This window comes from Rhinolophus hipposideros (genome assembly GCF_964194185.1).
Source record: "Rhinolophus hipposideros genome assembly, chromosome: 9".
NCBI classification, from domain to species: Eukaryota; Metazoa; Chordata; class Mammalia; order Chiroptera; family Rhinolophidae; genus Rhinolophus; species Rhinolophus hipposideros.
In genome coordinates, this window is record NC_138055.1 from 66,673,993 (window position 1) to 66,690,385 (window position 16,393).

At 42.7% G+C, this 16,393-nt stretch overlaps 1 protein-coding gene across 3 annotated transcripts in view; it reads right to left on the minus strand.

Annotated features, from left to right (window-relative positions):
* PTPRB (protein tyrosine phosphatase receptor type B) overlaps positions 1–16,393 on the minus strand; it is a 124,576-nt gene that overhangs the window by 5,515 nt on the left and 102,668 nt on the right. For all 3 annotated transcript variants that reach the window (XM_081060120.1, XM_081060119.1, XM_081060118.1), the window contains 11 exons: positions 15,872–15,971; positions 14,952–15,035; positions 14,827–14,844; positions 14,627–14,708; positions 13,920–14,010; positions 13,168–13,244; positions 11,322–11,456; positions 10,178–10,300; positions 9,869–10,032; positions 8,167–8,302; positions 1,398–1,518 (listed from right to left, as the gene is read on the minus strand). In XM_081060120.1, coding sequence (XP_080916246.1) covers positions 1,398–1,518; positions 8,167–8,302; positions 9,869–10,032; positions 10,178–10,300; positions 11,322–11,456; positions 13,168–13,244; positions 13,920–14,010; positions 14,627–14,708; positions 14,827–14,844; positions 14,952–15,035; positions 15,872–15,971 — 1,131 coding nt within the window. The remainder of the gene's footprint in view (positions 1–1,397; positions 1,519–8,166; positions 8,303–9,868; positions 10,033–10,177; positions 10,301–11,321; positions 11,457–13,167; positions 13,245–13,919; positions 14,011–14,626; positions 14,709–14,826; positions 14,845–14,951; positions 15,036–15,871; positions 15,972–16,393) is intronic.

Genomic DNA, 16,393 nt, shown 5'->3' on the forward strand with positions numbered 1-16,393 from the left:
GACTAAAACTCAATACAGTTTAGGACGAGACCATCGCTTTGGGGGCCTGGTCATTACATTCAGAGCCATCTAGAATTGGAAAAGCCTAGTGATTCTAGTCCATCTCCTGTTGTTTTACAGATGAGTCCATAGGTCCAGAGAGACAGAATACCTAACATACAGCTTGTTAATGCTAGTTAGTTCCAGAGCTAGGACCTGAATCCTACTTTCAGATGCCTGAAGCTAACCATACCACAGTTAACTTCCTTCAGGAGCACCCAGGATTACTCTAAAAAAAAGACTCTCAAACATGTCAAAACAAGACAAAGGAAACTCCAAGATCCCAGGAGTTCCCTCCTTCCTAGAGCTTCTTAAAAGAATCTGACATGCAAAAACCTTAATTTACTATACAGATAAATTAGGGGGTAATTATCTTTAATACAAAAGGATTACCTGATTTACAAAGGACTCCTTTAAATAGCCGCTCTCTTATGTATTTGTGTTTTACAGTTTATTAACTATTTAACATACTGACTAGGTGGGTGGGTATAGAGAGTGCAGAGAACTAAATAAAATGGAAGATCATTTAGAAATGGAGATAAAATGGCTCTGCAATAATGTTTGTCAAAAAAAAAAAAGCCTAATCTATAGATGGATATAGGTCCATGTGGCAAATAACTGTGACCTCTGCCAACAGCCATGCGAGCGAGGCATCTTAAAGTGAATCCCGCAGCCCCAGTCGAGCCTTCAGATGATGACAGACCTGGCCAATGTCTCAACTGTGCAACCACATGACAGACCCTGGGCAGAACCACTCAGCTAAGCCCCTCCCAAATTCCTGATCTACAGAAACTGTGAGATAATAAATAAATGTTGAGTGAAGATGCTAAGCTTTGGGGTAATTTGTGAGGTGGTAATAAATCACTAATACAATGCGACTTCAAATTTACAATTTAGCTTATGTGTTAAATTAAGTCTAATGATGGTCCAGAGTAAGAAAAGGCATGCAGACCCTTCATTTTTCAGGTAATTATTGTCTGATCAAAGCAGTGCCTTATAAAGTTTATATCTTTTCCTAATAAATTTTTTATTTAAAAAAATGTCACCTGCTTGTTCTAGAAAATTTAAAAACCACATAAAATGGATGAAAAACCATATTTTGTTGCTCAGAGAAATTTGTTTTACTATTCTGGTATATGCCGTTCCAGTCTTTTTCCCCCAGGTGTTGTTTTGTTTGTTCTACATTCTGCTTTTCTTACTTATTTATAAGAATGTCCATGTTATTACCCTCAAAAATGTCATTTTTAATGACTACATTGTATTCTGTTCAGTGAATGCACCAGGGTGTACTTAGTCCTCCACTGTTAAACATTCAGGTTTTTTTTTCACTCAAACTTTTAACTATAAAAAGCTCCTACCTCTGTGATACTCTGGATTCACATTTTCATAGATTGGAAACAAGGGATTTTCTTGTTCACTCCGCAGCTTCCTTGCTCTGAGCACATCTCTTACACACTGATGTAAGTATACATATTGACACTAGGAGAGAGCAGAAAACATGTCAGAGGAAGGCAAATTCTCAAGCATAAGGAAGGTGAGGGACTCTCACAAAATATCAACAGTATGGGGTCTAATATGGTTAGCAAATTTCTTGATTGTCACTTTAACAATGGTCTCTAGTACATAGTAGAATGGCTGCTTTCTATGACCACTGAAAAGATAATAAAGGTAATGGGCAGAAAGGTGGTGTTTGTTCATTTTTTCTTAGGTGTATGAATATTTATATAATATGTTCTATGAGGGCCTACAACCATGTCTGGCACACAGTAGGTCCTCCACAAATGTTTATTAAATAGATGAATGAATGCCAGACACTGTGGTATTGCTTTTTACATAAATAATCACATTTGATCATTTTGAAACATTCATCAAGTAGCTACACTCATCCATATGAATGAGACTCAGAGAAGTTAAGTAATGTCTCCGAGGTCACACAGCTAATAAATGGGACCAAATGTAAGATTTGATCCTGGGTATGTGACTTCAAATTTCATGTTCTTTTCACTACACCAGTTTTCTTAGGTGAATCCTAATTTCATTGCATCATTGAATGAGAAGATCATTTCACTGTGTACTCTGCCATTTTGTTCCTTTTCTTTCAGGAATATAGTGAGAAAAAGGAGATGTGTACAACAGACCCCCGTGGACTATCAGTTCTTTGAGGGCAAGTTCAGTGTCTTATGCATCTTGGTTCTCTCAGCATTCAAGTCTGGCTCACGGAAGAATCTCAAAGATATTGGCTGACTGCAGAGAACAATAGAGGGTTACACAGTAAAGACAGACCCACCTGTCAACTATCTGGGAACTAACTTCTTTCACAATAGAAACAAATATAGGAGAGTCGGTGTTTTGGTGACCATCAAGGCACCACAAAGACCTCCATAGACAATAGAAGCTCAGCTACAGGCATTGTGCCTCGCGCTCCCTTCCTCGCTCCCTACTGAGCGCTCTGTAAGGGAGTGGATGTTCACGGGAAAGTGCTTGGCCTGAGGCGCCCTTAATGACACAGCAACTGCTCAGAGCCCAGAGAGAGAGGAGGTTGGGAGGAGAGCACGACACCAAGTGAGGGATGCTGGGCTCTTCGTCTGCCTCCAGCTGGCCTCGGCTGAATCAGAAGGCTTCACGGGATCTCCGTTTCTCTGTCTATTCACCAAGGAGGCCAAGGTCTCCTCTATAGCTAACATCCTGTGACCATTAAAGGGTATAAGACTTTGCGTTGCTGTCAACTAGACAGACCCCATGTTTAAAAAGATCAGTGTGGTCCCGCCTTAGAATATCTTAAACCTTTGAGATACAAAGTGAGATTATCAGATCTTCCCTCACAAACGATCTTTAAAAGTGAAAAAGTATTGATTTTTATGGGTTGGCCCTAGAAATTGACTCTGAGTGGCTAGCTTGGTCATCTACTTATGGGACTTAAGTAACGTAGGTCTGGTATAATCATTAGATTAAGACAATTCAAAGAGAGAGCACAATCGTAAATGAGGCCTGCACTGATATTTACAACTATTAATATTAATAGCTATTAACTTCTTTGCCTTTCTGCTCAAAAACTCTGCTCACTTGTTTTGAGGGTTTTATGCCATCTTGATCTTGAAAATTCAAGGAGAGTACTATCCTGACAATGGGTGCTAGGAGAGGCAGTCACTTTTTGCTGCTTTGAAAACAATCCACCAGATTATAGACAGACACTTTCCTGCTTCCTCCTATCCAAAGCATGATTCGTATTTTCAATTCTACGGGGATATTAAATTACTTAGGGACCTTAGCGTTCAGCTATGAATGAGCTCTCGTACCTCTATTCTATGTCTTATTAAGAAATTCTTCAACAATGATGTACCATGGGCTTTGAAACAAGTTAATATTCATTAATTTGCCTTGTCTTAAATATAAATTCTTCTTTTCCCAATAGAATGCCCCTTTGAAAATGATTACTACTAAAACCTTCAGGTTGATAATGTGCTTCCCACTTTATTCACGCAAAGCAGATAAAGTCTAATATATGAACCTCAGATGATAAAAGATCATTTTTTGCTCTGTCTAGCTAAAGCCTATCTAGGCTAAGCCTAAGTTCCATTGAATTTTGCCAATCATTGTAATATTAGGTAATATATATAGAATTATACGTAAGGCCTTTTCATGGTCCGAGTGCAGAGTTTAGCAGAGGGGCAGGTATGTGAATAAATACCTATAAGGTGATAAATGTAAGACAGAATTATGTATAAAGCATTCTACATAAGAAGAAGCCATCAGGTTCACTTCTGGGGGAGGAAAACATTAAGCTAGAGAGAAAAGGTGACACTTGTAAGAACTGGAGCAAAGAAATAGTACATTCAAAATGACACAAATAGCATGAAAGTGCACATATATTCTGGAAACTGTGAGTAGTCCAGTGTAGCTAAAATGTAGGGTTCATGGGTCATGGTAAACCCCCCAGAAAATCCCCCATGTGAGTAGTCCCACAACATCCCACTGTTCGCTTCTCACGGGAAGCAGATGAGATTGACAGTCTGTGACTGTCACCTACTATTCTCTGCTCCATTTGAGTGCATCTCTCAGAGTCAGCTTGGCCCAAGACAGGCTAAAAGAGAAGTAGGGACACACTTATAAATCCCCTTTCTAATGCCTCTTTGTTTAGAAAACTTTGGTCTTTAATACACTTCTTAAAACTTGTGAAGACCTGCCTCCCTTAGTATCTCAAATAATATAGAATAAAGTTGAGGCTGACTAGTGCCATGGACACAGAACAATAACCAGGGGTCAAAATGTCCTTCCGCCTTTCCTGAAACAGTCACCCACAGGGGCTCAGCTGTGGATCACACCCCTCGGTGCCCTGAGCCCTGCCAGCTCTGAGGCAGGGCTGCTGAGACTATGGAAGCAGCCTGACTGCAGCAGTCTTAAAGCAAGACAGGTAGTATCTGCATAGTGTTTGGGATTTCATTTACTACAGGGAAAAGAGAGAGACAGAGAGAGAGAGAGAGAGAGAGAGAGAGAGAGAGAGAGAGAGAGAGAGAGAGAGAGAACATCTCTATCTTACTGCAACACTTATTGCATCATGAACAGAAGAATCAAATTTGATTCTGGCTCGGGTTGGGGGGGGGGAACTTCCCTAATTTTGTCAGACCCTAAAACAATGGGGATGGGTGGTGTTACACCACGAAACTGGAGCAGTGAGCTGGGACTAGGTTACGGAGAGGCTTGTACACAAGCCTTGTACACAAGTTCAAACTTTTTCAAAAGAAAGTTTGAACTTTCTTTTACAAGTGATGGAGAGCTTTCTAAGAATTTATGAGGGGAGCTGACACAGTTAGCTAGAGAACTGTGTTGGTGGCAGTAGTGATCAGGAGTGTTAGGACAGACGCTGGAGACAGAAGACCAACTAGGCAGCTACTGCAACAGGTCCGGGTGAGAGCTGAGAAAGGGCTGGGCAAGGGCAGTGGCAGTGGGGAGACTAGAACAGAGAGAAAGATGTTGGGTAGAACGGACAGGATTTTGTGGCTGTGTGAGTGTGGGAAGTGTAGGCGAAGAAGTCAGACCCCTGTCTTGGGCAATCAGGTGGAAGGCAAGGTGGGTGGAGTCACCGTTACCTGAAACTGGAAGGAGTAACTGCAGGAGTGCTTTTGTTCTTATTACTGTTGTTTGCTTTTTGAAGACAGATAATGCGTTTTTTGAGTTGACTGTAAGGCTTCCAGGTAGGACTTACTCATAGGCAGGGACTTAGGTGAATGCTGGGGAAGGAGAATGAGATTTGGGAAACATGGGCACACATGTGGTTCTTGAGGCCGTGGGAGGCAGTGGAGGACATCACAAAGAATAAAGGTGCAGTGAAAGAAGAGTGGCGCCTTGAGGACAGAAGCTTGGGGAATTTGAACAGTGAAGAGGCAACCTGAGGAACAAGAGCCACAGAATCCTCAGAGAGGCAGGAGGAGAAGAGGAAGTCAGGGAAAAGAAGGAGTTATATCCAGAGAGAAGGAGGCAGAACTTTGGCACCTCGTGTTACCCTTGCCCTGGAAGTCATGCAGTGCCTGACTCATCATCAATAGGGAGTGCCTACTCATCACCAAAATGTATCTCCAGAGTTCTGGGCAGGTGTATGGAAGTGACACGTGGCCCAAGAAGCCTCTGACAATAACTAGGGGAGCCTGAAAACACACACGTTAACAATGTGATTGTAGAATATGTGTTCATTCATTTAACAGACAAAAACATTGAGGATAGAGAGAAAGAAAACATGTTCGTACCCTCTAGGAACGCAGAGTCTTTTAGAGAAAACTGACAGATAACAATTATGATACCGTGTGATGTAATTCTGCAACCTTTAATGAAATAATAGAGCTAGACAGTGGTCATCAGTGGGTTCCCAAACTGTTAAGTGAAAGGCTAATGAGGAATGTGATAGTGGATGGTCACTGTCAATTTCATCAACACTGAGAGAAAGACAGACAGGAAGTACTTCCTGATATAATGCAACAGGAAATACTCAGCACCACCCGTGAAGCCCTGTGGTGGTAAAAACAGACCTGAATTTAATCGAGCTTCACACTGGCTGACAAAAACTATGGAGAATGGAGTAATATTAGGTTGCTGCAAAAGCAATTGCGTTTCTTGCAATTATTTTTAACCTTTTAAACCACAATTACTTTTGTACCAACCTAATACATTACCACCATAAAAAGTAGTCAGCCACATCCACAATGTGGGAAAATCTACACAACAAATGAGCTGGTTTCATTAACAAATATAAGGCATGGAAAACAAAGTAGAAGGAGGGTTATTGTACATTAAGAGGGATTTAAAAGAGACTTCAACTATAAGCAATGTGTGGGCTCTGGATTCCAAAGCAAACCAAGTATAAAAAGTAACTTTTGAGATCATTAGAGATATTTAAATACTGATTGGATATTAGCTAATGTTAAGGAATTACGGTTAAAATTGTTAGATGTGATGATCTTATGGTCATGACTTTAAAAAGAGTCCTTATCTATAAGTTGGCCCGGTCTCACCAGCCTTGGGTCACAGGAGCTGGGTGGCAATTGATTAGGCAGTGGAAGCTTTGATTCTGATCATACTCCTGCTCTGTTTCCTTGTGAAGTCTTTATTAATTGTACCCTTACTTCAGGCATTGATTTTCCCATTTAGTTACAGCCTGTGAGTTGATCATTTTTTTCCGCAGCCAAGCATGCCATGGCCGGCAGCATCTTGGATGGCCGTGCAATAGAATCATTTTCCAGGAAATGGTGGCCTCCCACTACACAAACAGTATTTCAAGGTGAAATAATGTGATATATAGAATTTTCTTTAAAATATTCCAATCAGGTCATAGGGTAGGTGGGAACAGTGTATGTGGGATGTAGAGGAAAAAAGAACCCACTATACTGATAATTGCAGAAGCTGGGGTTTGGCTAAATGGAAATTCATAACACTATTTTCCCTAGTTTTATGTGTTTAAAAAAATCCCATAATAAAATCAAAATATGGTGTAATAATTGCTGTAAAGCATGTACTCCCAGCCTAAAACAATAATGGTGCGGGCACTGCCTGCAAGAGACAATGGCGCCAGTGTTTTCCCAAATGTGTTACAGAATATGAGATCTGTGAGATACTAGTAGGTGCTACCCAAGAAAACAATTCTGGGTCAAGGTAGTTTGGGGAATAGTGGTTTGCACGAAGCTTAGGGGGTGCTTTAGTGCAGGACACCCTTGTTTTGTGGAGCACAGCTGTCTACGCAGTTTTCACATGTACTGTGACTATACGAACTAGACAGTAACATGTAGGACTTTCCACTTCTTTGACCATGGGAATTCTTTTTTTTTTTTTTTTTTTTTTAGAGGATTTTGCAGTTACTTGGGAAACACAAAGATAAGCGAACTTGGGCCTTGGAAGGCAATCATGCAGGGGAGTGACATGCTTGGTCCATGTGGGGACACGGACGTGACCCTGAGGTTTTGGGGCAGGGGACGTGGTGCTTAGGGCTTAGGATTCTCTACAGCAGTTTCAAGTCCCAGCATGGCCACTTCACAGCTATGTAAGTCCTTTAGCCTCTGAACCTGTCCTCTAGCCTGGAAATGGGAAATAATACCTCTCTTATCTGATTATTGTGAAAATTTAGTGAGATAACATATTCAAAAATGTCCTGCAAATGCCAAACGACTGTACAAATGGAAGCATTTATCCTTCACATTTAACATGCACTCTTTTGGTGTCTCCAGAGTTGTGGGTGCAGCTGGGGTGGGCTGGAGGAGAGAAAAGATTGGAATCTGTTTCCTCTTTACTAATTGAAGTTCTTAGGTTCACCCAGCCTGAAAATGATCTTCAGGATGGCTTGGTGGTGGCCTTTCCTCTATGTCTAACTCATTGAATTTTTTTTTAATCTGTCTTTCTTCCTACCTACCTGCAGAAGATGGGCAACCAGTTCAGTAAATATAAGGGTATACACACTGTCCTCAAGGTCACTGAGATTTGTTTTAAAATAACAAGTCCTAGAAAACATGTATATTCAGTGTTCTTTCTCTTTCTAATGAGTCCTAGTTATTTGCCCTTGTCAGATTAAAGCCCTGAGCATTTGCGGGGGTAGGACTGGGGGTAGGCGGGGAATGTGGTCTGTGTCCTTCCACCGGCAACCCTTACCTCAGTCTGGACCATGTGAATCCTGTGAAGTCTTAGGTCGTGCACTGCTCCATAAATATCCACAGAGTCTTTGGAGTCTAATTGCTGGAGGATTCGATCCAATGCAATGAAGGTTCCGGTCCTACCCACACCGGCACTAGAAGAGATATTGAAGGAAAGCTGAGCCTTTTTATTCAATAGGCCTTTCAAGACTGCATCCAGAGACTCTACCAAAGTCTTTCTTTTCCCTTCCATGTGAAGGGAGAACATAGGAATACTTCTTTCTCTCCATGTGCTCTCTCAAAAAAATAGAACTTAGAGCCCCCACCTCTACCTCTTTCCTCCACCTCTCCCGCTCCACCAGGGGTAAGTACCGCTCCGCACTTGGTATGCTTCATTTCTATGCATGTTTTTATACTTTTCCTACAACCATGTAAATCCATAAACAATATACTCGTTTTATGTGTTACAAAAATTACTAAAATGCTAACACGTTTCCTGTATCCTTCTGCCAAGTTTTCTACTCAATATTGTGTTTTGAAATTTATCCATGTTGTTACAAGTACATCTAAGTTCTCTTAACTATTCTGTAGAGTTCATAAACCAGCGCTAATCCATTCCCTACTGCAAGATCAGTTTCAGTTTTTCTCTGCTAAAAATTGTGCGGCAGTGAACACCACTGTGTATGCTTGTGAGTATTTTTCTAGGGTTGATATCTAGAAGCAGAACTACCATATCACAGGGTGTGAACACCTTAAACTTCACGAGGGATTGCTCCCCCTGCCCGCTCCCCAAAGTGATTGCAGAGTCGGGGGATTTTTGATGCACATATTTGTAAGAAAAAGAACAGTCCCTCAGTGGTCCTGGGTGGAAATGCCTGCCATTGTTCAGAAAGCAGGAAGCTCTTGAGCGCCTCACATGCCTATTACAAGCATATTAAATGACATATAAAAGCAGGGCTCCTAGGGTGCTGGGCTGATGGGGAGAAAATGAAAGCGTTTGACATTTACTGTAGCACTTCCCTGCTCCTTATTCATTAGTGCTGTTTAGTTAGGGCTATCAAAGTGTTGCTGCAAACACTAATTAGCTAAACACCAGGCTCCCCAGAGAGAGAGAGGCAGAAAGATAGGTGGATTGCTTGTTAGGCTGATTTTATGGACACATAATCTGAGGCAAAGAGAAGTCAAAGAGAGAACAGAAATTTAAGAGCCAAATTGGGTGCTGCAGATGGCAAGTGCTACTAAACCTGGAGGGAGGTCTAGGACAGGGATCTTGAAGGAGAGTTAGGGCTTAAATAGGTGGAGGAGAGAGTGATAAGGCCATTCCAAGGAGTAAGAATGGCAAGAAGCCAAAATAATCATGTGCTAGAGTGGGAGAGAGTTTCTGGGAACTTGGACTGGGGGTAAAATGGGGCCCCATAATGGAGGGCCTGGAAGTCACATAGGCCTTTGCATTTTGTACTGCAGGAAAAGGAGCAAGAGAGAGAGAGAAGGATGAAGAGTGAGGGTGAGAGAGAGGTGGGATGTGAAGAAAGCAGAGAAGGACAAGTCAGTGAAAAGGAGTGAGGTTGGGGGAGGAGAAGGCGGAAGAGAGCGTGAGAACATCCTCTGGGCCTAGGCAGGCTGGTAGGTCCAGATGAATCCTGCCCCCACCAGATGGCCCATGCTTCTGCCTGTTTCCGGACCTCTGGCTGCCATGTTCTTGGCCGCTAGTCACCGCGTACCTGCAGTGCACTACGGTGGGCCCGGCCCCGGGCGTTCTGTTGATGTAGTCCCTGACGGTTCTCACAAACTGGATGAGGGACTGGGTGGTCTCTGGGACTCCGTGGTCCGGCCACACCGTGTAGTGAAAGTGGCGAATGAGTCTGTGTGTATCTAGCTGTTCCTCCTGTAAGAGCAGAGAGGACAATGAGAGGGCCGACCTAAGCCCCTTCACGTTTGACCACCGCGACAGGACGGGAGCCAGCGAAAATGGGATTCCCAGGTGTCCATCTTTCCAAGCTGGGTTACTAAAACAAGTCAAACTAACATACGCTGCATATCCTAAACTCCCGGATGGTCCACTCGGGCAGCACCGACTCCGAAAGCATCTGCAGGATGAGGTCCCCGTAGTAGAGAGAATCCTGGTCCGCTGGCCAGTAATGGTCACACTTTACCTAGCAGAAGACAGACAGAAAAAAAAGTGAGTCTGGAAATGTGACTCCTCTGTGAACCTGGACTTTTCCTCCTCGACATATCTTCCGGAGTTGGAAGCCAGGACCAGCTGCTAAAGCAATTTGACCATCTGCTTTGTATTAACCTGCTCGTGGCCAGAGCTGCAGTTGGGCTGCTGCTGTAAGTGAAGGAGACACACTGCTCAGGGAACATGCTCTGCAACCTCTGGATTCATCTGCCTTTCAGGCAGTGTTTCATGGTTGAGGTTTTTTGTTGTTGTTGTTATTGATTTCCTTAGCACTTCAGTTCCACTAGCTGATAAACCATATCTTACAATGGTTCTTTCTGAAGAAAGATCTAGCTGGGCAGAGGAAGGTATAGTCTTCCAGGCTTGCTTTTGTTTATATTTTCATATCACTGTCCTAAGCTGGACCCAATACCTTGGGCCAAATGATCTTTGAAAAGTCAGAACCTTTAGCTAAGCTCATATTTATATGTAGAAAGATAGGAGAAAGAAGATTGTGAACATGTATTTATTGACCACAGATACGGGGGCACTCACATGTAATCTCTTTTATTCTCAAAGTAACCATATAAAACAAAGGATTACAAGTGCATGACAAGAGGTTTGCTTAATTTGTCCAATTAACTATTTTTCTTTGATTCTGCAGACACAGCCCAAAGCTCACTTCTTCTTTCGTAACAGTGGGAGCAGAGCCAGTGACTCTAGCAAGGCATTTCCGCTCACCATACACTGAAGGATGGCGCCAGTCATCTGCCTGTGTCATGGACACTTCTCATAATCCCAATCCTCAAATGGAAACACCTCTGACTGAAACTTCAGACCCAGAATCCAAATTGGGCATCACCTATTAGAGCGTTTTATAACTGAGTGGTTTAATTCACTAACGATGTTCTTTCATGCTCCCTACTTGGCTTCTGTGGGCTTAACTTTTGATGGTGAAGAATTCCCTCAAGGTGTCGGAAAGCAAAGTTCAGAAGTCAGGAAGACTGTTTACTCACTCGGCCCTTCTCGACACACTGGGTCACCATGACAATGTTGTGAACATTCTGTTCCCACGCCATTTTCCAGAAGTCATCCTTAGTGCCAGGAAGAGGCCCCTGAGTAGCAATGTATTCTCTTCTGAAGTTGTTGCCCTGAGATGAATTTACAATATGGAGAGTCAGAAACAATGGGCCTCTTCAGAACTATAAACAAAGGGTTAGTGCTGCAGATTACATGATATGTAGGTCTTTGCCAGGCTCCTGATTTGAGAAAAAGATACTAACACAAGTGTCAAGGCTTGGGAGCAGGAAGGACATAAGGCCGGAACATTGCACTATTTGTTAAGAGCTAAATTCCCTTTTATTAGGCTAGGTCTATTCTGAAAGGCAATGGAGGACTCAGGTGAAAATCTAGAAAACATTCCACCTGCAATTGTGTGTGTGTGTAGACTGTCTGAGGGACTGACGTTGATCAGGCTCTTTCCCTGTTTATTTAACTTAGAAGAATTTCATCATTTTGGATGATTGACAGTAGAATGTTAGTAAGAGATGTCATGCAAGGGAAATTTAAGGAAAGAGAAACCACTGTTTATTGAGCCCCTACCATATAACATACCGTGGGACAGGACTTTCACAGATCTTATTTAATCTTAGCCACAACTCTATGAGCTAGGATATTTTCACCCACTCATTCTGTACTCCAGCGATACAGAATTCCTTGCAGATCCAAGTCAAAGCTCTTTCTTTCCTTGTCTCTCTTCAGGGCCTCTACATTACGTCACCTCTGCCACTCCCACGTCCCACCCACCCAAACACTGACTCTCATCTGGCTATTCCTTATTTATCCTTCAAGTCTCGGCATGCGGCCTGCTCTGAGGAGCTTTCCTTTATCTTTCTCTCTGCTGGGTGATGTTCTCCTCTTAGAAACTCCTTTGGCAATGTCTAGCTTCTTGCCACCCAGAGAGTGGTCTTCAGACTAGCAACACGGGGCTCACCTAAGAGCTTGTTAGAAATGCAGAATCCTAGGTGCCACCTCAGCCCTGCTGTATCAGAATCTGCATTTTAACAGGACCCCCGATGATGTGGATCTATGTTAACATGAGAAGCACTGCTCCAGTCTGTTTCTCATGCCATCGCCTTGTCACTTCCTGATGCCGCAACTCTGCTGAGAATTCCTTGAGGGTCAGGATTATATCTTACCTTATTCCTGTATACAGCTCAGTGTTTGACTTATAGCTAGCACTTACTGTGTGTTTATTGAATGAATGGAAGGTGCTATTTGAGATAAATATTACTTATCCTCATTGTTTGGAAAAGAAATGGAGGCCCAAAGAGGTGACATAACTTGCCGAAGGTCACAGAGTCAGCAAGGGGCAGAGATGGGATTGAAATCTGGAGCTGTCTGACCTTACAGCTTTTTGCACTGCAGTGTGCTCTAGGAAGTTGGCATGATGCTAGCCAGAATATGAGCCTAAAAGTTTGACACAAACTTTGAGCTGTGTCTATGGTTTTTCAAAAACCTAAATAACTTTGAATCAGCTTCCCTAATTAGGCAGCCTTAGCAGGGGAGATCCAGCTTCTTTAGAGAGCACTAATCTCGGCTAAGGGCTGTAGAGAGAAAACAACCTGTGACAATGCATGCTGGGCTCATTATAATCTCCTATAGTGCTGGAGCCATTGTGAAAAATGGGCCTTAGCGTGATCAAACTGGACACCCCGTGTTTTATGGCAATCAGACATGGTCTTCTTAAGCCTGTATGCTTCCAGACCTGAGAACAATGCTAGCATACAGGGGGAGAGGTATCTGCAGCGTGGCCACCCATCAGAGCTTCATCCAGGCTTCCCGGCCTAGTGGCTCACTTACAGGGATGTAGCTGGCATTGATGTAGTCGGAGCACGGGTCATCATCCACATTGGACAGCTTCACTCGAGAGGCATCATCTGGAAGGAAGTGTTTTAAGAGAGATTTGTCACTGAGTCTTGGCGTGATTTTTCTGTGGTTTATGGAATGCTTGGTATTTGACACGCATTAGCTCTGATCCCCACAAGAGCCCCATAAGGGAGGTATTCTCATCTTCGTTTTGCAGATGAGGCTCAGATAGGATAACTGACTTGCCCCACGTTGCATAGGTGGCTCATAAACACACACTACACCCTTTGAGAGTGCCTCTATGCTTTCTTTTGTAACACTGACATTTGCCCAAGGACTGTCCAACACCCTCTCACTGCTCGAACAAATGCAGTCTAGAAAAACTACCTTCTATTGCTTCACATACAGGGTAAGGATAATAACTGAAACTGGAGGCTGTTAAGTAAACCCAGGTTGGCCTGTGCCGTTGACCCTGTTGCTGCTCTGAGGCCTCGAAAGAGAAGCAGTAGGACCCCAAGGTGAAACGCCAAGAGCATACGAGGCCTCACAGAACCAGAGCTGAAGCTAGTTACTGCTTATGTGGAGGGAAGTGCAATAACATGCAAGTCATTCCTTTGTGAAGACATTCAGAGCCTCAGATCTTCCAAATCCAGCTACACCATATTTCTTTAGCTCCATTTTATTCCTGGGAAAGAGAAGAAACAGCTAGAGGAAGACAGTATTACAAATTTCAACACAAAACTTACAGGGTAATATGTTGTTGTATCGATTTTTCCCTCTATTCTCCGGCAAGAGTGCAATGTCACACGATTGGTTTCGACCCACGTCTTTTAAGTCCTATCAGGTCAAAAATAAGTTTGCAAGTGGAGAATATGAAATAGGATACGGCAAATCATATAATCCTCGAGATACATAATACTATGAGAATATGCACACTAGCTACTGTCTATGGAATGCCTAGTATTCGACGTGCATTAGTCCTGATCCCCACCACAGCCTCCAACCCCTCACAGGAGGTATTTTTATCTCTATTTTACAGATAAAGCTCAGACTGGATAATTAACTTGCCCCAGATCACATGGATTGCAAAGCAGGGAATCAAATCCAAAGCCTGGGAACTTTTCCACCAAACCACATTGTCTCCCATCAATCCAATGGCCATATTAAGTAACTGACAGTGTTACGTTTGCATTTGCAATTTGTTAATTCTTTCTTATCATCTGATTCAGGTAGCACTTTGTTTGCTGTGAGAGTCTGGAGATCACACTGGCCTGTGAGACTAGTTGGTATGTTAAGCGGAGAAGGGATTGGGGCATAAAAGAGTGCTCAGCTAGGATCCTAAGTGTTATCCTAACTCCTGAGCCCAATCGGTCTGTGATTTCACAATAGGCGTTGGGAGGGAAATTCTGCTCAGGACTAGGATACTAAAAGCATCACTGCATCTGAGTCGTACCTCGTACTCCTTGGATAGAAGGTAGTTGGAGTCAGCCTGCAGCTTCATGAAGTGCCCTTCAAACTGATTTACTTTTATTGGGCTATAATTAAAATAGAACAGAAACAAAAGAAAATTACTGAAGGGACGATGCCATAACAAGTCAGAGCTGTATTTCAAAAACAGACAATGTATAGTAATCGATGAGTTTTATCTCTTACCAAGAAGTTTTCCGGTTACTGGGAAGGGAAGCCAAAAGAAGAACAAAGACCTCGTTAGCGAACCTCACACAACACAACCAACTCATCTTTTCAATAACCCGTGGGACGGAAGATGTGGTGCTCACCCTTTCTGGCCCAGGTTCAAGTGGACAGATAACGGTCGATCCCGGCGAATGCTCAGGTGGGCAGAGGGCCTTTCTCGACTGTGGCTGCAACATAAAGAAGAGGATCATATTCTGATTATGAAACTCGACTTCAACACATTTTTCCACTTATGGTAAGGCTGTGCATGTTTGTGCAAATATGGATTTTTCAGTATTCATGTAGATTTTCACTCAGCCAACAACTCTTCGAGGGAGGGAAGGAGAGGAAGAACACAAAGAAGAAATAGATTTATCCCACTCAGAAACGGATCTCTGCAATAGCTAAAGATTCGTCTTCTGGTTTTTGGCGACAGGTCACAATCACTTCCCACACTCTCAATAAAACTTTCCTTAAAAACAGTCCCAGTAAACCTTAGATGCAAGACATGACTGCAAAAGAGAAGACAATGTGCCAAAGAAAAGAATTCCCTAAGAGAGGAGAGTGTGGCATGGGACCACATGCTATTTGATTCTTTTTGGTCTCTCCTTAAATTAGCATGGCAGATCTGAGCCACAAAATGGTGATGTCAACCATACTTTTCAGCGTATTTCAGAAAAGTACTTGGGCACAAAATTTGCAGACATCTCTGTCTTCATGAGGAGATTGAACCACACACACAATATTTTTCTTTTCCTGTGCAAAAAGAGTTATTTCACATTCAAAGGAAGTCTACACATGGCCCCTCAGCCATTTGGGAAGGGCAAAATTTATCAACGCTCTGTAGAGAGGCAGAAAAAAGTGAGTCATGGTTTTAGTGTTTGCTTTTGTTTCTCTTGAGAAATAATAAAGGCGATTTAGCCTAGAGAAATTATTTTCCCTTCTTACTGTTCAGACTAAAGGGCATTTCCAGTTGCATGTTTCCAGTTGTGGGCCCAATCACCAAAGGATTGTGTGTACTCACCTCGCTTTCTGTCTGCAGATGAATAAGGCAACAACAGCCACCAGCATGCCAATTAAAAACAGACCAGCACTCACACCTTCAATTACTCCGAACAAAGGCTCTACAATAATCCAGATAGAAACAACAAACCCAGGTAGGAACATTAGTTCTAAAGAATCAGTAAGGGAGCTACTGAAGCCCTACCTCTCTAGGAACCTTATTACAGAAGGAGTGGAACGTTGCCCACACGGAAGCATTTATTATCTAAAGGCTAGGAGTACGCAGCTGAGAAGATGCAATGCTGGCTACTGCCTTGTAACGGCAGGTTGGTCATTATACTTTTGAACTTAATGGCGTTTAGCTTTTAAAGGATTTTGTGCTTGTATGGAAAGCTTGGGGCACCTGAAATAAAGGCCAGTAATTTGACACCAAAATAAAAATGCTGTTTCACGTGTATGAAACCAGTTACAGCATCTGGGACTTGGGCAAATCCAGTGAATTGCTGAGAGTTATTTTAACAAAATCTCATTTTTTTTTCTGGTA